The sequence below is a fragment of the Sphaeramia orbicularis genome, chromosome 20 (genome assembly GCF_902148855.1).
Source record: "Sphaeramia orbicularis chromosome 20, fSphaOr1.1, whole genome shotgun sequence".
In the NCBI taxonomy this organism is placed as follows: Eukaryota; Metazoa; Chordata; class Actinopteri; order Kurtiformes; family Apogonidae; genus Sphaeramia; species Sphaeramia orbicularis.
Genome location: NC_043976.1, coordinates 17,632,350 through 17,655,019, shown reverse-complemented (window position 1 = coordinate 17,655,019; position 22,670 = coordinate 17,632,350). Strand labels below are relative to the sequence as shown.

Here is a 22,670-nt window from a genome sequence, read left to right as displayed (position 1 = left end):
AAAATAATTGATAAGACTGTGCTACCCAGACTTACTTATGTTGTTGTGTTTTCTTTTTGTTGTTGTTCTTTTAAAACTAATAAAACATAAGTTACAAAAAAAAAATGCTGCTAATCTGATGTTTTCTCACATTTTAACATATTATAATACTAGCTATTACTCAGATAATATGCAAAAAAAAACCCAAAAAACTTTTTGTTTTAAAAGAAACAGTTCATTACAGCCTAATTGATTTACACTCAAGTATGTTAGTGCAGATCAGGTTTATCAAGAACAGCAAAGTTACAGTAATAGTATGAATTGCAGTGTATGGGATTATGCATAAGCGTCCACTGTGTTGGTTGATATGGAACTAAAACAACAAAATCCATGAATATACAACAGAACGGCTTTGAATAACTGACCACTGTAGTGACCACTATCCATGAAAGGGTTAATTATAGCCTTTAAATATCTGTATCTGTATGTGCGTGAGCCTCGGTCTGTATGTCAGCATGTGCAGAGGCTCTCGCTTGTACTGTTTCAGTCGGGGTCGATGGGGAGAAACTGTCAGTCCGGGCGCCCTCACCATTCATTCATGTGAAGCCCCGCTCTCTCAGATCTGTGGCCATGAATAATTCTGGAAAATTAACTTTCAGAAGGTGAAGACTGTCTGCCCGCTTGAGATCTCCCCAAGTGCCTTGCTCTCCCTCTCCCCCCGTCAGGCCCTGTCAAACTCTTCTCTTACCAGATGGTGGCTGCCCTCTTCGTCGTAGTCATCCTCGCCTCCGTCGGTCATCTCTCCTGCCTCCACGTCCAGCGCCCCCTCCCCGGCCTCTTCCCCAGAGTTTTCCGCCGTCTCTGACACAGACTCCTCATGCAGGGAGTCACAGTTGTCCTCGTATTTCCTCTGAGCCTCTGAGCAACAAAGCAGGGATACAGAGAGAATTCAGACAGCGATATTTCTTTGGTCCACACAGTAGAGAAGTTTACTTTGGAGCATTTTTTATTTGAACACTCTCTGTAAAAAAAAAACAAAAAACAAAGCGCACAGTCTGTCCCTGCCGGCGTTCCCCTGAGATCATCCTACTCTGAACACTTGACTGCATACTCAGGCTTTGACCTCCACAAGACACTGAGTGGTGAGGCCTGCTGTCCACGAAAATGTTGATGCATTTTTCAGATTAGCTGTCATTTCAAGGCAACTGCCCGAGCCCTGCATTATATACAAGCTGTAGAAGGAAACCTGCCGCTCAACCCTGACCACCAAAATACTGAGCTTTGATACTTTACTATAAGGCAGTGGTTCCCAACCTATTTTGGCTCGTGACCCCATTTTAACATCACAAATTTCTGGCAACCCCAGACATTCAAAATGGAGACTTTTTTTTTTTTGCTAAAACTAATTTGTTTTTGATCATGTAGTTTGCTATACTATGTTGCAAATAAACATTAATTTTAGACCACATTTAGTCTATATAATGTATATTATTATGGACAGAGGCAGAAAAGCCAGGTGTAGATTACTGCACAAAGTGAAAATTTTATTTCCTTGGTCAGGATATGTACAGTCAGTCCAGCTTGGATTTACAATTAATACTGAACAAACAATAACTCAAATTATAAATTACGAAAGAGCTGCAGCATCTGAAACCGACCACAACGAACATTTGAAAGATAAACAGTACCACAGTGTTTCAGTTTCAGCTTCACAGTTTGTCATGTCTTTGATGTATTGTGATTGTCTCTGTCAACTCACCAAATATTTTTTATCAGTAAGTTTTTTTTTTTTTTTGTTTTTTTTTTTTTATCAATTACTAGAAATTGCAGGTGACCCCATTTGAATTCCAGGTGACCCCATGTGGGGTCCCGACCCCAAAATATTGCTGTAAGGCAGCAATTGAATGGTGAAGATTGTTGGTCTAACATTATAAAACAAGAAAAGATCTGCACACCAGTATAGCTCCCATATTAAAGTGTACTACCCCACCCCCAAAAAGGGGAGGCAAGAGGTATTGTATTTGGTTTGGTGTGTTCGTTTGTTTGTTTGTTAACACTCTAACAGCAAAACTATTGGTTGAATTCATATCAAATTTGGTTTATAGATTGCCAGTGATGCAGAATTGATCTGATTACATTTTGGGAAGAGTAGATCAAACTTCTTTTTTTTTTTTTTATGAATTAAAAAAAAACAAATTCTCCCATTTTACTTATAATGGGCGAAATTTCAAGTGTCTATAAAAACATCAATTTTATTTCAATTTACTTCAAACTTGGCACATATATAGAGGCAATTGATATGCTGACGTCACCACACACATAGACATGATGACATCAGCTGGATTGATGCCAAAATAAGCTACAATACGTGCGAGGGGCGGGGTTTGTTGTGCCTGGCACCACTTGTTTCACTTGTGCTTTTCTTTGAGGACTTCGACATTAAACCATTTCCATGACCTTATGAATTTTACTCTGACCTGTATGATGAGGTTTTAGTTTTTTTAGTCATATATTTGTTTACTGCTTTTTGAGAATACATGCGTTAACCCCTTAACGTCTACTGTTGCAAATTTGCATCAAACCATTTTTGTTATGGAATCAGCTGAGACAGCGTATGAATTCCCCCAATGCCGGTTCGGGCTTACGTATGCGTATCTCATCAGGACACTTAAAATAATTTTGTAGCATAAATAAAACCATCTCCTGGAAATCTGTTTTATTAATTTTTCATTACTATAGACCATTATGCTTGTTGTCGAAAATTTGCATCATACCAACATTTTGATCTGTATAATGTGGTAACCTCAAATTAATAATCTCCACTTAATTTAGCATTAGCTTGAAAGAAAAAAACAATTTCTTTTTAATATAGTTAAACATAAATTCAGACGTTAAGGGATTTAAATGTCTTGATTTCCAGCTTCATAAGGCCATCAATAGCACTTTCCAGATTCCTTTACCTGCCAGTACTTATCACTTTTTTTAAGGGATTTATTTTGAATATGGAAATGGTACAAGCTTCCTGACTGCTACTAATTGACCTCTTTGGAAAACATAATGTAGAAATGAAAATTCAAGGAAGCAAAAAACAATAATACACACAAAAAAAGAAAAAAGTCATAACTTTCCTCATCAGGCCTTGAGATAAGTAAATTATATTATTTATATATTTTTAGTACAACTTATTATTATCTTATAATATTAATTATATTAATAATTCTGTTTTATTATATGACATATTAGATGGTGTTTCCTCATTTAATACTGTATCTATGATGCCTAACACTAAATATTGATTCTTATCATTTTCTTCTATATTTTGTGATATTGGTGCTATAGTTTAAAGTTTTTGCTACCTCTGTGTCAGTTATTTGTATGTATGTATATATGTGTAACTTATTTCTTTTTATTTCTTTATTTTTTTCCTTAGTTGAATGGTGCTCTCCTTACATTGACATCTCTTGGGACGTCAAATTTAGAATTCCACTGAATGCAGATTCAACATTTGGAATCAACACCAGACCTTTAATCTGTTTCCTTTGTTAGAACAACCAGGGACACATACACATAAAACTGCCTGTCAGTCAAAGGTCCAGTTACTACTGAGCTTGAAAATGAAGGGTCTATGTTTTTAAAATGGTTTTAATTCCTAAATTTCCTAAATGGTTAATTCAGTATATTTATGAAACCCCTTGAATTAAAGCTCAAAGTTCACACTTCAACTACATCTGGATTCATTTCCAATCCACTGTGGTTTTGTAGAAACATGTCTTTTATAAATTATGTAAATATTTTTAAGGAGATTGATCACATGACTTGTATCACCAAGAGATTCTGGATACCTAAAATGGCTTCACTGTAAGTCTGAAGAACAACAACACTGTGTGAAACGTCACTGATGAAATAAATCCTAATTCAGGAGCGATACTGGTGTGTGGGTTTGTTCTGGTTTTGTCTCTACACTCTGATTATTCACCACTGGGATGCGCATGTGTCAGCGCTCTATTCTTAGACTGGGAGTCTCCAACTTCCTTCTGACAGCTTATTTGATAAAAGGAAAATGGCCGAGAGCTAGTCTTAACATTTAATTAGGTGGGTTTCCATCCTAATGTATTGTAAATTTCAAAAGACAATATGACTGTATGCATAGTTTCACCTACCACTGTTATGTGAATATTAAGAGCTGCTTCTATATAATCATCATTATAGTTGAACTGTTTTCCAGATATTACTGATAAACAGAGGAGGTATTTTGACAAAAACCTGAGACTGGCTTTAGTTTTTACCCCCTGAACTGAACCATTGGTCTGGATAATACAACTGTTTCCCTTCTGACTTGACATTTCCTCTCATTCTGATATTAAATCAATGAATGTAACAGTCTCCTTATTGGTCCAAACATGCAGACTCACATTATAATTCATGTTTTTATTGCACAGATTTGCATTTTTGTGATATGTCGAGATTTTTTTTGTTCTGTTTTGTTTTTATGCACAACTTGGAAAGGCAAAGAATATATTTGTACATTGCAAAAATCAAAATCTTACCAAGAGCATTTTTGTCATTTCTAGTCAAAATATCTCATTACACTTAAAATAAGACATAATTCCCTAAACAGTAACTTTTCAGTCAGATATAAGAACTTATTTTTAGGCAATAGATCTTGAAAATCTTATTTCAAGGAATCTTACCAAGATAATTTTCACTTGTTCTATTGGCAGATTTTTTTTACTTGAATTAAGCAAAAAAATCTTGAATTAAGAATAAAGTTGTAAAATACTGAGATAAAACCTGTAATTTTATGAGAATTAAAGTCGAATTAAAAAAAGTCATAATTTCACGAGAATAATATCATCATATTTTGAGAATAAAGCCATAATATTACGAAAACTAGAAGCACTCAGAGAGCGCAGACCTCCGCCAAGGCTGATCAGTGCGCCCCCCCCCCCCCCCGATCACCACCAAAATTTAATCATTTCTTCCTTATCCCATTTCCAACAAACCCTGAAAATTTCATCCAAATCTGTCCATAACTTTTTGAGTTATGTTGCACACTAACGATCAGTGCCCCCCCCCCCCCCCCCCGATCACCACCAAAATTTAATCATTTCTTCCTTATCCCATTTCCAACAAACCCTGAAAATTTCATCCAAATCTGTCCTTAACTTTTTGAGTTATGTTGCACACTAACGGACAGACAAACAAACAAACAAACCCTGGCAAAAACATAACCTCCTTGGCGGAGGTAATAATGATGTAATTTTAAAACAGGTGGAAAAAAAACCATCATAATTTACGAGAATAAAGTCGTACCCACTTGTCGTATAATGGAGAACTTGGAACATTTTGAGGTTATACTTTCATTTGGAGTTTACGCATGGTGAAATACTGAGCCTTTAAGCCCCGCCCACCATCAACACATTATCATGATGATGAAATTCTTTATTCAGTCATAACATAATACAACCACTGTCAACACTGCAAACAATACCAACAGGTTAGTAACTGAAAAGGCAAAGGCAGCAGCATATTTATATCAATGCCTGTCCTACATAACGAATTAAGCTATGTAGCGTTCAATATAGGAAAAAGAAAAATGCAAACAACCAAACAAACAAACAAGCAAAAACATACAGAAGTGAAACTAAACCCAAAAAAAACGCAAAACATAACCAAATTAATGGAAATTTAATGTAGAGTGGAAAATAAATTATTTACCCTTTATTATTATCATTAGTCTTCTCTTGTTGCATTCCCTGTAACTGGAAACTCTGTCATCAACAATGCTTACGGCTTACAATTTCTAAATAATGACTTTTTAATCACACTATTAGAAATTTCTTTTCAAAATATTATGACTTTAATTTCATAAAAGTACAACATTATTTTCGTTAAATGAGTTTTTTTTTAAACTACAAATATTCTCATAATATTATGGCTTTATTCTCGAAATATTACAACTTTATTCTCATAATGACAAGTGTTTTAATTGGTCCTATGTGGCCCTAATATGCCGTTGCACTGCTAGATGACTTTCGTGCTTGGATTTAGACTCTGACAGCACTTCGGTAAATGTACAGGAAATGATATCAAGGTTTAATACAGAAAATGTCTGCAAAGTTTCTCATATTTAACCCAAACAATGATTTTTTTTTTCCTAATTTTATCCAAAGCCATTTCCTAAATCTAAACATCTATGAGAATCCAATTGGAAACTTGAAATGAAGCATATTATTAGTTCACCAGTGGGATTACAAAATGCAGGGGGTCCATAAAGTCTCTTTACAATGAAAAAAAAATTATTACAAAAGCAACTGATGAGATATGTTAATCAGATTTGCTCTGTTTACTCAGTGGTTATCAGAGTTTTTAATCATATTGCATTTGTGTATTTCAGGTACAATGTTGAGGTTAAATAAACTCCTAAAAAATGGTGACTCCTCAAGAAAAGGCACAATGTGTATCATGGTTTATTGAAACAAAACCAGATACACACACTTGTGAATAACTCACCACATTAGGGACTGCATGTTGATAGGTTCCTAAATCAAACATTTCCAGACCAGAGGATTGGAGGGGATGGTTCAGTTCCACCAGATATCACTGTGCTGGATTTCCTTCTGTGGGGTTATGTTAACGATATCGTGTATCGAACAAAGATACACTGAAGTCATTGCCTCCATTGATGAGTCTGTGCTACAGCCAACATGGCAAGAAATCCAGCACCTTGTCTTCATGTGCTTCATGCAACTAATGGAGTTCATATACAGGTGGATTAAATGAGGCAAACAACTTCAATATCTACTTTTAACCCCTTCATGCATGAATTATGAGAACCTTAGTCAAGATTTTTTTTTTTCTGGAGTGTTTTTATACCTCCTTAGGCATAAAAAAAAGTTGCAAAAAGGAGTTAAAAAAATGTCCATGCATTTTATTTTTTAAGTAAAGAAATATGTATTTAAAACCCAATATCAGAAAGTAAAATGAAATAAAAACATTTTTAAGGCTGCTAATTTGATGTTTTCTCACATTTTAACATACTCTAATGCTAGTTATTACTTCATATAATATGCAAAAAACAACTCTTTTTGTCTAACAAATAACAACTGATTTACACTTAAACATGTTACTGCAGATCAGGTTTATCAAGAACAGCAACGTTATCGTACTGGTATGAATTGCAGTGTATTATGGGATGCTGCATAAGTGTCCACTGTGTTGGCTCATATGGAACTAAAACAACAAAACCTATGAATATACAAGAGAACAGCTGGAGAATAACTGTCCACTGTAGTGACCACTATGCATGAAAGGGTTAATTTTGTAATAATTTCCACAGATTTGTTTATTCACTTGCTTCTGAAATACATTTCTTACATTGTAAAGAGACTTTATGGACACCCTGTATATTTTTCTTGCTGATTACGTTTCTGCAACCTGAAGAAACTGTTTTTTTTTTTGTTTTTTTCCCCCAATTTTTTTTTTCTTTCTGCTTCTCTTGTATAAACACAAAAGACTACAACTGCTGCTAAATGTGCTCCTTTTGCTGTGGATGCTAGTTAGGGCAAGATGTAATTGCTCTGTGCTTTGAGGTGTGAACCGGCAATCTGAAGAAATATTCTAAATCTCGGCTACGTTTACTCTTTGCTTTTCTAATTAAACTGAAATCAACAAACGTGTTAGATTGGATATAAATGTAGCAGGAGGTGATATTTTAACAAACAATAATACAAACATACATGAGGAAAACCAAATGATCAGTCTGTGGGAAGTACAATTAGGGTTATATCATACATGTATATTTCTTTTTTCTTCTTTTTTTTTACTTTATTAGATATATCACATTAGGAATCTTAGGTTCTTTCATTGATTTTCTGAGAGTTCAACATTATAAGACAATTATATCATATAGCATATACATACTAAAAGCATGATTATTCACGTCTATTTGTATAAAACATTCGGATTTCTGTTTTGTCTGTGTTATGTTTGTGTTGAGATGAGTCAGATAGATAATGGTTTTGAAAAGATGCACATGTCTATAGAACACATAGTACTGCGCAAAAGTCCAAGGCCAACATTAAGTTTGTTAGTTTAATAAAGTTCTAATGACAACACAAATGCATTTTTCACTTTCTGTATTAAGATACAATCTGGATATATGTGATGTATATTCAGCAGTAAAAAAAACCAAACAAATAAGTAGTATTTAGTCTGACCTCCCTTTGTACTTGACATGTCTTCACACTTTTGTTCCGACAAAAGGAGATTCATGTCATTATTTCTGCTTTTTTATACCAGGTTTTATTCAACACATGTAAAATGTTTGTAATTGTTTGCGCTGCTTCTTGTCATGGGGTCAGAGGTCAAACTACATAGTGACTTTAACCTTTAGAACCCATTTTGTTCACTCTTTGTGTGTCTTTTAAGGTTCTGCATATATTTGCTGTATTTTCTTGTTGTATGTGAAGAAAAGAGAATGAGAAATACATGTATGTTCATTTCAAACCTGCAAAAACAACACACCTAAAGGTGGCTTAAGACTTTTGTACAGTCCTGTATATCCATAAGTAAATGAGATGCCTCTGACCCCATGATAAGACCACTGAATACTGACTTTAACCCATAGAACATATTTATTACCCCACTCCTCAAACGGGAGAGATATTGTTTTTGGTTCGGTTTGTTAACACTCTGGCAGCAAAACTGTTGGTTGAATTCATACCAGATTTGGTTTATAGATTGCCAGTGACCCAGAATAGTTCTGATTACATTCTGAGAACATTAGGTCAAAGTTCAAATTTTCTATAAATTTTTCAAAACAATTTCCCCCCATTTATTTATAATGGGTGAAATTTCAAATGTCTATAAAAACATCAATTTTGTTTTAATTTACTTCAAACTTGACACATATATAGAGGCAATTGATATGCTGACATCAGCACACACATAGACATGATGACATCAGCTGGATCGATGCCAAAATAAGATGGAATATGTGCGAGGGGAGGGCTCTGTTGTGCCTGGCACCACTAGTTGTCACTGTTTTGTCTTTTTTGGACTTTTTAGTTATGAGAATACAAAACAGTTCTTATTTCTGATACTATTTCTATTTAATATTTATTAATATAATAATTATTATATAACACTGTACAGCCTTTAGCTTTTTGTTTTTGCAGGGTTGTACTATATAGAAGACCAACCTAGATCTGATTACATTTTGGAAAAAGTAGGTCAAAGTTCAAAATTTTTTTTAATGAATTTTGCAAATCTTTTTTCCCCCATTTATTTATAATGGGCGAAATTTTAAATGTCTGTAGCAGCAAAACTATTGGTTAAATTCATACCAAATTGGGTTTATAGATTGCCAGTGATGCAAAATAGATGTCATTACATTTTGGGAAAATTAGTTCAAAGTTAAAATTTTTTAGGAATTTTTAAATTCTTTTTTCTTCTCCCATTTACTTATCAGGAGTGAAATTTTACATGTCTATAAAAACGTCAATTTTATGTCAATTTCCTTCAGACTTGGCAATTGATATGCTAACATTAGCACACACATTGACATGATGACATCAGCTGGATCGATGCCGAAATAAGCTCCAATATGTGCGAGGGGCGGGGTTTGTTGTGCCTGGCACCACCTGTTGTCACTGTTTTGTCTTTTTTGGACTTTTTAGTTATGAGAATACAAAACAGTTCTTATTTCTGTGTAATTATATATTGATACTATTTCTATTTAATATTTATTAATATAATAATTGTTATATAATACTGTGCAGCCTTTAGCTTTTTGTTTTTGCAGGGTTGTACTATATAGAAGACCAATCTAGATCTGATTACATTTTGGAAAAAAGTAGGTCAGAGTTCAAAAATTTTTTTATGAATTTTGCAAATCTTTTTTCCCCCCTTTATTTATAATGGGCTTAATTTTAAATGTCTGTAGCAGTAAAACTATAGGTTAAATTCACACCAAATTGGGTTTATAGATTGGCAGTGATGCAAAAAAGATGTCATTACATTTTGGGAAAAGTAGGTCAAAGTTTAAATTTTTTAGGAATTTTTAAAATCTTTTTTCTTCTCCCATTTAGTTATAATGGGTGAAATTTCACATGTCTATAAAACGTCAATTTTATGTCAATTTCCTTCAGACTTGGCAATTGATATGCTGACATCAGCACACACATTGACATGATGACATCAGCTGGATCAATGCCGAAATAAGCTGCAATATGTGGGAGGGGCGGGGTTTGTTGTGCCTGGTACCACCTGTTGTCACTGTTTTGTCTTTTTTGGACTTTTTAGTTATGAGAATACAAAACAGTGCTTATTTCTGTGTAATTATATACTGATACTATTTCTATTTAATATTTATTAATATAATAATTATTATATAATACTGTACAGCCTTTAGCTTTTTGTTTTTGCAGGGTCGTACTGTATAGAAGACCAACCTAGATCTGATTACATTTTGGGAAAAGTAGGTCAAAGTTCAAAAATTTTTTTATGAATTTTGCAAATCTTTTTTCCCCCACTTACTTATAATGGGCTTAATTTTAAATGTCTGTAGCAGCACAACTATTGGTTAAATTCACACCAAACTGGTTTATAGATTGCCAGTGATGCAAAATAGATGTCATTACATTTTGGGAAAAGTAGCTCAAACTTTAAATTTTTTTGTAATTTTTAAAATCTTTTTTCTTCTCCCATTTACTTATAATGGGCGAAATTTCACATGTCTATAAAAGCATCAATTTTATTTCAATTTACTCCAGACTTGGCAGTTGATATGCTGACATCAGCACATGCATAGACATGATGACATCAGCTGGATCGATGCCAAAATAAGCTTCAATATGTGTGAGGGGTGGGGTTTGTTGTGCCTGGTACCACTGTTTTCAAGTGTTTTTTGTGTCTTTTAAAGCTGTTTGCATATTGTCTGTATTTTCTTGTTGCAAAAAAAAGAAAAGAGAATGACAACAAAATATATATGCTTATTTTAATCCTGCAAATTCAACAAAGCTAAAGCTGGTCTAAAAGATTTGCACAGTACTGTATACTGTAAAGCACTTTTTCAAAATATGTTGTGTGCACTGATGGAGATGTAGATATACACAATAATACTGGAAAATGAAGATGAGATAGAGGGTCATTGCGAAACGATGGGTGAATTGTAAAGTTGTGAAGGTTCATTCTTCTCTTGTATGCTGCTAGATAATAATAGGAATAAGAAGCCATGTTTTTTGATCTGGACTGATGTGGATTCTGTAAGGAAACAGATAAAGAACTGCCCCTATGAGCAGATGTAATAATAGTGGTAATTCTCATCCTTGGAAACGATATCACTCTACAATAAAGAATAAAACGGCACTTCAGTGAGTTTTTTTTTCTTCTTTTTTTGTCTTTATGCTTCAAACTACTACACACTGCTGCCCTTCTTTTTACAAAAAGCTGTAGATTTTTTTTTTCTTCTCACCGTGTTTCAGGTTTAGCTTTTATTCTCTTTTACAAACCTCACAACAGTTTTTGCCTGAAGGAGGATCAAGACGAATTGTGATTTATTTGCTGTTCAGCTGTCAGAATAAAGAAAGAAAAGCCTCCAAACGATCGCACATACCTATAAAAACATGCTTGTTAAAAATTGCAACGTGCTCTTTGTGGCGTGAGGCCTGAATGACCTTCACCATAAACTGCGTTGTGAGACTGTCCCGTAGTGTAGGGCATCTATAAAGACCTCTAATATAAACTGAGTCAGCGTGGCGTTGACACCTGTCTACCGCTATGACGGAACGCTCTGCCTCTCTTATCTCCCACGGTGTCACTAAGACTTATGGCCGGTCTCTGCTCTTAATTTCCCCTCCCTCCGCCGTGGGTGTCCTTTTCCTTCCCTTTCCCCACAGACTCTGCGTCCCCGTGTGTGCGAGTGTTTTCTCACCAGATTCGACTCTCTGCTGCTTCTCAATCTTCTCCAGGCGTCCCAGCAAGGAGTCGATCTTCATCTTGATCTGAGTGAGCTCCCGTTTAATAGTCTGGAGCTGGTCTGACTTCACTGCTGAGGCACAGAAAACACAAGAACGCGTTCAAGTTAGGCTCAGCTTCCCCTTAATTTCATGTTATCACTCATTTAAAGCATGCCATTTAATACATTTTATCACATGCCGCAAGCTGTCATCTGGTAATAGTCTTTAGTTTTTAGTTGGATATCATCTCATCGCTCCCAGTCACACTTCACTTGCATCTCAATTTGGCCGACTGCAAAGTTATCCAGCTGAAAATATGGACCTGCTGTTTTCAATTTGAAGATTAGTGCATGGCTTACGCCCACCATGCTGTGCAGCACTGCATAAGTTTGACTCAATAGTGCCAATATCTGTGTGGTATCTTTAAGCTGCCAGACATGTTTATAAAGCACTGGGATTTTACCTGCTATTATCTGCTTGACTAAGTACAAGTGAAATGGATCCTAAATGGAAAATTCTTCCTAAAATGTTCAGGTTAAAGACTCCTGAGACACCTTATAGAATGAGTCCTCATAAATAACTTCACATCATCAATTCAAGTCCAATATCTATCTATCTATCTATCTATCTATCTATCTATCTATCTATCTATCTATCTATCTATCTATCTATCTATCTATCTATCTATCTATCTATCTATCTATCTATCTATCTATCTATCTATCTATCTATCTATCTATCTATCTATCTATATATCTGTTGATTAGTTTTTTGTGTTTGTTGATTTGTTTATTTTGTGTTTGATTAGGGTTTTTTTTGTGTTTGTTGATTTGTTGGGTTTTTTGTGTTCATCACTTTGTTTTTTTGCATTGATTTGGGTTTTTTATGTTTGTTGATTTGTTTTTGTGTGTTTGTTGATTGGGGTTTTTTTTGTTCGTTAATTTGTTTTTTGTGTTGATTTGTTTTTGTGTGTTTGTTGATTTGGGGTTTTTTGTGTTCGTTAATTTGTTTTTTGTGTTGATTTGGGGTTTTTTGTGTTTGTTATTTTTTGTGTGTGTGTGTGTGTTTGTTGCTTTTTAATTTTTTTTTGAGTTCCTTAATTTGTTTTTTTTGTTTGTTGATTTGTTTTTTGTGTATTGATTTGTTTTTTTTTGTGTTTGTTGAAGACGAGTTAGTACTTGATTGCATAACCATTGTTGTGTTTTTGTTATCTATCTATCTATCTATCTATCTATCTATCTATCTATCTATCTATCTATCTATCTATCTATCTATCTATCTATCTATCTATCTATCTATCTATCTATCTATCTATCTATCTATCTATCTATCTATCTATCTATCTATCTATCCAATGTCAATTATGCTAAATTTCTGTCAAATCCACAAATGTCGAACTCATGACTGCTTCAGAGAAAAGTACAAAGTAAAGTAAGTAGAAAAACAGAAAACACTTCCTTTGTCATGTGATTGAAGTCTTATTGCTCTGTAATTCTGGGCTTCTATACTTTTACTTTATAATCATCCTTTTGATTTCTCCCAGTTATAATTTCAATGCTTTAATCTTCCATTCATTAAGTACTTTGTTTTTTTTTTTTTTTTTATTTTCCTCTGCATATTGTCTTTATATGCTGATTTGGTTTTGTGCATGAAATGTTATTTTCCCAGTTTGGGATAAATAAAGTACATCCGTCCGTCCGTCCGTCCGTCCATCCATCCATCCATCCATCCATCCATCCACCCACCCACCCACCCATCCATCCATCCATCCATCCATCCATCCATCCATCTATCTATCTATCTATCTATCTATCTATCTATCTATCTATCTATCTATCTATCTATCTATCTATCTATCTATCTATCTATCTATCTATCTATCTATCTATCTATCTATCTATCTATCTACCTGTGATATTGCTGCCTTTTTAACTATTGTTTTTTGCTGATACTGCACACAGCAGATAGTTTTAGTGAACTATCTTTTAAAGAGTTACTGTTAAGTTCATGTTGATGAAAAAATAAAATACATACAATTCAGAATTCTGCATAACACTAAAAAAAAATGGTATGTAATGTTTGGTCCTATAACTATACATATGAAGAGGAGAGCTTTCAATGTGTCATCTGAACATTATATGTTCTGAAGAACTAGCTTTTTTTTATTTTTTTTTTTAACTTTAACTACCTTGGTACTGCCTGTGGTTTCTCTGTAATTGGTAATAAATGATGTAGTAAATGGTTTTTACAAGAGGATGTATAACAAGGAAACATTATCAAGGCCTTAGAAGACCTGTAAAACGACCCATTAACAACTTGTCTGAATTTCAAGCCGTAAATCCAGCTCTTTATGGAATTTCTGCAAATCATAGAAGAGAAAAAAACAACGAGTCTCTATAAATTTTCATCTCATCTGACTTCAGATCTGTAAGTGAGAGAAATGTTCAAGTCAGCATCTCATTTGTTCACTTCCCTCCATCGCTCTTTAGTTTTATACTCTGATTCATAAACGGTATTGCAACATAATTTTATTTTAAATGTTTTGTCTCATACAGCAGTGCAGACAAAAATGAAACGGATACTTCTGTCTGGCATACCAAAAAGGATTTAAACAAAAAAATCAACAAAAAACAGACACAGATTAATGCTTGTGGATTGTATTTGTACATTCCATACACTTACTGCAAGTCTTCATGATCATTGCCTCAGTAACAGCACTGCATGAGAAACAGGGGCTAAAATGTGCCCTCCTACAGCTTCTGTTTACTGTCTCATGAATAATTTCTGTCCTTTTCCTGCTTTGCTTTGGGTCTTAAACTCCCCCTGCTCTATAATACATATGTGAGCTTTGGGTAAACGAAGCGTAACTGTATCATGTCAAAGTTTGTGTCTCAGCGCTGATTTGTCATATGCAAATAACATCTGCTGGAAATTTTAAAAAAAAAACAACACATATATAATATCATATCTGAAGGATGTCACCATTAATTCAATCTAGCCCGTCTCATGGCTGCTGCAATGAGGGTGTATTCCACAGCAGCTTGAACTGAGCAGATTAAAGAATTTAGACCACAAAGTAATAAGATAATCTTATTCCTTAACCCTCAGCTGCTGAAATGTGTCATCGTTTTGAGGAGAGGGGGGAAAACAGACACCACAAGTTGAGAGGAAAACATAAAATTCTCTTTGACACCTATCAGATTCTGTCAGCGCTCCAAAGAGGATGGATGAGCGCTCGGTAAACAAACCCACGAGTTCCTGTAAAGCTTCAGCTGGAAAATCAGAGGCAGGAGACATGCACTGAATCAAAACATTTCTCGTCTGGTATCCTGTCTGCAGGTCTTTAAGTTAGTTTCTTTGATGTATATTTACACCCACGCCAAATCACAATGCAAAGCACCTCCTGTGTCTGCCAGATACTATGTATAAGCAAAACTGGTGCATAAAACATAAAGAGCTATGGTTACAGAAGATGTCAGTGCATGATAACATTTTCAGACAGAGTAGCTTGTTGTACACTAGATTTCCCAGAAGGACATTTTAATCTTTCAGTAGAATTCATCTTGAAAACGTGAAACAAATGAGTGCATTGCCCAGGTAAAATCAAAACATTAAACAGAGCAGAGTGATTCATGTGCGTATGGAAAAAAAAAAATGCTAAAGGGATGTAGAACGCTGCGCCGAAGCAATTCATAGGATAGATAGAATTGTATGTGCGTGGAAATCACAAGGGGGAATCTCATGTTTTTTGAAGCGGCCATCTACCCTAAAGCTACAACGGAGCAGAAAAATTGACCTTTCTACAGAAGAAAAAAAAAAAGAACCATGGATATGTGTGATGGAGATGGAGGTGCAGACTTAAGAGTATCTGCTTAGTATCACCTGCATCCGTGTGTGTAGACTAACATCCTTGAATGCACGCGTGCGCCCACATAAACACTCGCCGTTCCTATTCCGGCATTATCTGAGCTCGCTCTGGGCAGCTTACTAGTTGTCCTTTTGATGATAAGAAACTGCGGAACGGTTTCTAATTTATCGGCGCCTTCGGGCCTTTTTTTTTTTTTTCCCTTTTTGTGTTATCAGTCACATAAGCAGCGGAGAGAAAACATACACATCCTAATCCTACATCGCCTCATCAGCGCAGCATCTTTCGATAGCCGGGGCTTAGGGAAAAGGAGAGGAGAAAGAAACGCCATTGTTATTTAATAAGCATTAAGAAAGATTTAGGGAATGAGTAATGGAGCTAATTTTAGAGGTCTATGATGAAACATAGAAACTGTATCTTGGGGATAGTGAAGATCTCTTGAATCACTGGTCTATGAAGATTAAACCGGACAAAGAGTTTTGGAGCTGTCGATGATGAAGTAAATCAGACTGTGAGGAAGTGCTGAATTTAGGAGGAATCTTGGGACTTATTTTTCAGTATTATGAAGTAATGTCATACTTCTGTCCCTGTTTTACTATTCTCCATACACCAGTGTACAATGTAGTATTTTTAACACTTAACGTTTAAAAAAAGAAATAAATAAATAAGACCAATGTCTCTGTATCTCACCAGCATGTTCTATCAAAAATCAATAATAAGTTGAATATGTGAGGTTGTCAGGTTCTGTTCTGTTAGAGTCCTGTGGTCTTGATGCAAGAAATTAATGAATCTGCCAATAGAAGTGGTTGGTACTTTCACAGGAGGAGAACTCAGCTAATGAAATGAAAGTCCATATATAACTTCCTATCAGTGCTCAATAGAAACTATCAGTGGCGGCTGCTCATCTTTCAGACAGGGGAAGCTCACTGTCGACTTACATAAAAAAATGGTCAAGTTATTCAAACACAAATTCAGCCCTCCGTTCCTTTTTAAGAAAATGGTCAGTGACCTTATCGTACCAAGTAAACAAGAAAACGCTGAAATTATGTTAAATTGAGACAAGGAAGTACAATGAGTGTGTTTTATTTACAGTGCAAGAAATGAACAAGTCATTTCGTAGTGGTTTCTCTCTTGCTTTCACAAGCAGAATGCGCAATGGTATTAAACTGAACTCTGTCAAGTGAAGGAGTAGATCTGAAAATAGCTGTCAATTAAACGGGATTCAGCCTTTCGACTGATCCTCCAATCAGCATGTGGAAGCCCGGCGTCCAGCCAGGCCGAGGTCCCCCACAGCCGTCCAGTTTTGAGGCAATGAAAAAAACTGTTCCACTCAGTCCCATTGAAGTGCATGGACACTGAGCGTCTACGGGTAAATGCACTGAGCAGAGATCGAATGACAAAACAGCGCAACGGGAATGTATGAGAAGTGAACAACATCGAGTCCACTGATTTGTGATAAAGCTGATTCTGAATGAACTCGTCTGTGAGATGAACGTGTTCTAACACATTTGTAGTCAATGAAATGTCAACACAACCGTACATATTTAACCATTTAATTTTCATAATTTTAGGGGAAGCCGAGCTTCCCTTGCAGTCTATGAGAAATTGCCACTGGTAACTATACTGATATCTGTAACTGTTTCCATTTCCCTAAGCCATCAAAATATGGCCCATTATCAGTAAAATCACATTTTTAATCCTTCAAAAATTTGTCAAAAATCTAAATTTATTCAAAACTGTGAACAAACTTTGTAGACATTGTCCAAAGGAAGCTAAAAATGAAATTTGAAATGAATCCAACCTGCAGTTTCAGAGAAGAAGAGTGCTGAAATGTAGACATTGGTGACCTTGAGCTTGACGCAAGATGACAAAGACAGACACAGCAGTTTCACAGTAGCTCATAGTATATCAGCCGGTGAGTTAAAAAGGCCTCTTAACCCCTAAAGACGTAAAATCATCCCCCACTGACCAAAATTATCTATTGATCTAAACTGTTTAATATCTGTTGATCCACTAATCCTATCAATCTATGTAAATAATTGGAGTAAAACACAGTTTGTTGTCTTTTCATGGTCGTTAGATATGACCCATTTGGGCATTCAGAGGCTCTGTAGTGAATGTGGAAACACACATCTTCAATAAGATTGATTCACCAGTAAAACCCATGGAGTTGGATCAATGACAGTGGATGGAGACACTTGTTTTATGTTCAGTTAATGATAGATTTTACTGAAAAAGTCACATTTTCTTCAAATTTCTCTGTTTTTGGTATAATAACCATAACTTTAATCTGAGCTTTTATGAACAGCTACATGATCAGTAAAAGAAATATAGGAAAATACCTGATTTTCACTGGAAAAATCCCAAATCCAAAAGATTATTTTATAATAAATGCTGTTAAATTACTTACAAAATGTTAAATACAGAGAAAAAATCATTTGGGAACTGCCACAAAAGCAGCACTGGGTCTTTATGGGTTAAATAAATGGTCATCATCCAAAGTGTGGTGACATATTGGGAACAATTAACAAAAGTACCTTCCAGTTTATAACTCCACATGGACCAGTGACCTGGATAGAGTAATATATCACCATTACATCTGTATGAATCATTCTGTACCATACATTCTAACAGGTACGCATGGGGAACAGAGGAATGGACTGTGCATATGTAGATTTGTTTCATTACAATATATCACAGGTGTCAAACATGCAGCTCACGGGCCAACACAGGCCCACCAAAGGGTCCAATCCAGCCCGTGGGATGAATTTGTGAAATACAAAAATTACACTGAAGATATTAACAATTGTTTTATTTCTGGTTCCACATATAGACCAATATGATATCAAGTGATACTAGTAAAAGAATAACATAATAACCTATAAATACAGACAACTACAAATATTTCTCTTACTTTAGTGTAAAAAAGTACAATTACATAAAAATGTTTACATTTATAAACTATCCTTTTACCAATAATGTGAATAACCTGAACAAATATGAAAAACCGGAAATGTCTAAAGAGAACTAAGTGTAATTTGATCAATATTCTGCCTGTTACCAAATGTTGTGTGTATTTGTAGATCCACTGTGATCTATAAGTTGTAATGCACATGTGTAAATGATAAAGTGAGCTATAATATTGTTAAATTGCATTTATTATTCTTAAGAAATTTCAGGTTGTTGATTAAATTGCTGTAAACTTCATGGAACATTTGTGGGATAAATTCCTTTGGTTCATGTAACATTTTAACCACAACTACACTCAAGTGATTTGTCACGAGAAAAAAATCTTTTATTTGATAAACACAAGCTCTAAAAGTCAACTACAACTGTCAAAACAAGACAGATCAATCCTTCTTTTCACCTTAAAATCTTGTTAGAAGAGAATTTTTTGCAAAAAGGTCCATGTGCATACTTATTAGAGGTTCAAATAAAGTTAAAGATTCCACCACATTGGCTTCAGTTTTAAGACATTGTTATTTCCCCACATGGATAATTTAACAGCAGTAAAATATTCACCATATGAGTATGACAGTATAGCACAGAAAATACTAAATTAACCCTTTCATGCATGAATTATGAGAACCTTAATCAAGTTTTTTTTTTTCCTGAGTGTTTTTATTCCTCTTTAGGCATGAAAAAAGCAATATGATTGATTTTTGTTTATTTTTATGAACCTATTTTTCATGAGTTTACAAAAATGTCCAGTCAGCTGGACACCATGCATTTAAAGACATACTGTGTGAAAACTAGGAAATACATTTTTTTAATGCTGTTAATCTGTTCTCACATTTTAACATTCTATAACCTCCTGAAAACCAGCAATGAACTTCTGTCCTCTGTAGGGGGCAAGAGTTTTACAGCTTTATTAAAAAAAAAAAAAAAATGCTGTCCACTGCAAAGGACATTCCATAATTTTAAAAATAGGACCAATGGCCCTGTAGCTTACCGGCCAAATTAAAAGCTTTGGGAAATATATCCAGATGCCATTTATTATCACCCAGTTATGTGTATTTATTGTATTACAGAAAAAGCCCATGTTTTGGTCATATTCCAATCAGATCTGTAAAAAATTCAAATTCACACTTGATATCATTGATTCTTACTGATTTATTGGATCAATCCACTTCCTATCTGTTATAATGGGAACATTTTTCAAAGTGGCACCAAATCCAGAATCAGATCTGGATCAAAATAATTTCAATACCTTGTGTTGACATCATCATACAGAAGCTGTATACCAAGTTTGAAGTCAATCAGAACTGGAGTTTTGGAGAAGAAGACGATTGAAATTTTTTCCCCATAAGAGCCCAAGTTAAAATTTCCTTACGTTCCCGGATCCAGAAGAAGATCCTGATCAGCATGCGGCCATTATGTTTTGGTCATCTCCCCATCAAGGCTGTACTGTAGAAATTTCAACTTGATATCATTTATATTTACTGAGTTATTGCATTGATCCACTTCCTATCTCTTATAATGGGGAAATTTTTCAAAGTTGCACCAAATCCAGAATCAGATCCGGATCCAAATAATTTCACTATCTTTTGTTGACATCATCATAAAGAAGCTGTATTCCAAGTTTGAAGTCAATCGGAATTGTAGTTTCGGAGAAGAAGACGATTGAAATTTTTGTAACAGACAATGGACGACAGACGACAACGACAGACGACGATGACAGACGATGACAGATGACGACAGACGACGCCGATGGATGCCGCATGACAACAATAGCTTACAGCCTGTCAGCCGGTAAGCTAAAAACTGTTGCATCATGCTGTTTCCAATCAAGACAATTGTTAAATGTAAAAAAGCCAAAACTTTTCCTTTCCTGGGTCTCTAGTTATTACTTAGATATACAAAAAGTAAAAAAAAAAAACCTGTTAATTACAGTCTAATAACCATTAGCAAGTGATTTTATGTGTTTATGCATTTGGCAGACGCTTTTTACCAAAGCGACTTACAGGGGAAAACCAATCAAATCACTCAATCAATCAAATTTTATTTATATAGCGCCAGATCACAACAAAAAAGTTATCTCATGACACTTTATATGTAGAGTTGGTCAAAACCAGACTCTAAGCCAATTACAGAAACCCTACAGAATCAGATTTACACTCAAATATGTTACTGCAGATCAGGTTGATCAAGAACAGTAATGATATGAATTGCATTGTATGGGATGATGCATAAGCGTCCACTGTGTTTGATATGCAAGTAAAACAACAAAATCCATGAATATACGAGAGAACAACTTTGAATAGCTGTCCACTGGAGTGACCACTATGCATGAAAGGGTTAAATACATTTTATGCTACATAACTTACAGTCAACAAAAAAGTACGGTGGAAAACAATGAACTTTCCTTCTTTAATAGACCAAAATCAGATCTCGTCTTAAAATGGGTTTAATCTGATAATCACACATCTATCCATCGTCATAATCACTCTGGTGGCTCATTTTTTTCCCCCTTCCCCTCAAGTGAATTATTACTTCTATTGTCCAATTGGCTCCAACTGCCCACCCTGTTGTTTGGACAAGCTAACCTTATTTTGCTGTCCAATCTATCTAGGCCAAAGTCAATACAAACAGTGATTTTTCATGGTACTGGCAGGGGCAAATTAGTCTCCTACACATACAGCAGCACTGCTTAGAACAGAGAATTCATTGACTCTGTCCAAAAAGAGGATGGGAGATGGGCTTTTTTTTTTTTTTTCACTCTCTATAATACCGACTGCAACTGGGTCCTCCTGACAGACCTCACCAAGCTGCTGGTGCTGATAACACCAGCCCAGACAGGCAACAATGAAACAAACACTGTACCCAATTACACAGGCTACGAGGGGAGACTAACATTTAGGGAAACACGGCTGACCACAGTTCCACAGAGATGGCCCCAATCTCACTTTAATTACATTTAGGCCGCGATAATGCATCACCACTTAATCACGAGACCAAATGAGATCCAGATGGATTCTGGGTGACAGGAATAGCACCGTTTGTTGAATGCGCTCTGCTCAGAAAGCTCAGATTATGTTTGTGTTTGTGTTTTGCTCTACATTGCAGTGTGGCTTGTTCTAAGCTGCTGGAGTGAATTAAATAGCTTTTTATACTGGTGTGACATAAGTAGCACGGCTGAACCATAGCAGTGCTTCGTCTCTCAGAAGCCACAGTTTTATGATTTGCATTAAGTCTTTAGTCTTGAAAAGGATGGAGCGCTATTAGTGTAATTAGGCGGTATTCTTTAGAAAAATAAAAACAAGAAATTAGAATGAAATCGGACTGAAACACAAGACAAGTAAAACACCCCAGTTGTACGTACGTTTGAGCCCAGAGGAGGAGGATGATGTGGGAGGTCTGGAGGATGAGGAGGAAGAAGAGGAGGATGTTTTGATGGGGAAGGAGGTCTTCCCACGGCGGGAGGAGGGGGCGAGCACCCTGGAGCGTTTGAGAGGGATCACGGCTCTGGGGGGGGGGGCCACTCGCCCGTGGTAGTCGAAGAGCCTTGAGAAAAAAAAAAAGAAAAACTTACCATATTACACTTCACTTTTCCTATCTGGGTCTTTTTTAGATAGAGCCTATAGCATTGAGCCATCTGCTCAAGCTAAAAGGGTTTTCTGCTTAGTTCACCATCGCCTCTTTCTAAAGCCCATTATCTGTTCCCAGTATTGTATTTCAAGATAGATTTTTCAATGGATTTCCTTTGGGTTCTATCCCTCAAACTGCACTCATAAAACAAAAGTCGGATGTAGCAGTCCAAATCTACCCCACCTCTCCTGTGAAACTGTCACAAACGTGTGAATAATCCCCTCACGTATCATTGAAAAGCAAAGAGGATGCAAAGGAAGTGGGTGCTAAATGTCAAA

At 35.5% G+C, this 22,670-nt stretch overlaps 1 protein-coding gene across 3 annotated transcripts in view; it reads right to left on the bottom strand.

Annotated features, from left to right (window-relative positions):
* The window catches only part of ralyl (RALY RNA binding protein like), a 285,060-nt gene that overhangs the window by 23,797 nt on the left and 238,593 nt on the right, over positions 1-22,670 (bottom strand). For 2 of the 3 annotated variants that reach the window (XM_030123064.1, XM_030123065.1), the window contains 3 exons: positions 22,127-22,308; positions 11,915-12,031; positions 728-897 (listed from right to left, as the gene is read on the bottom strand). In XM_030123064.1, the coding sequence (XP_029978924.1) occupies positions 728-897; positions 11,915-12,031; positions 22,127-22,308 (469 nt within the window). The remainder of the gene's footprint in view (positions 1-727; positions 898-11,914; positions 12,032-22,126; positions 22,309-22,670) is intronic. The other variant, XM_030123066.1, reaches the window with a different exon arrangement.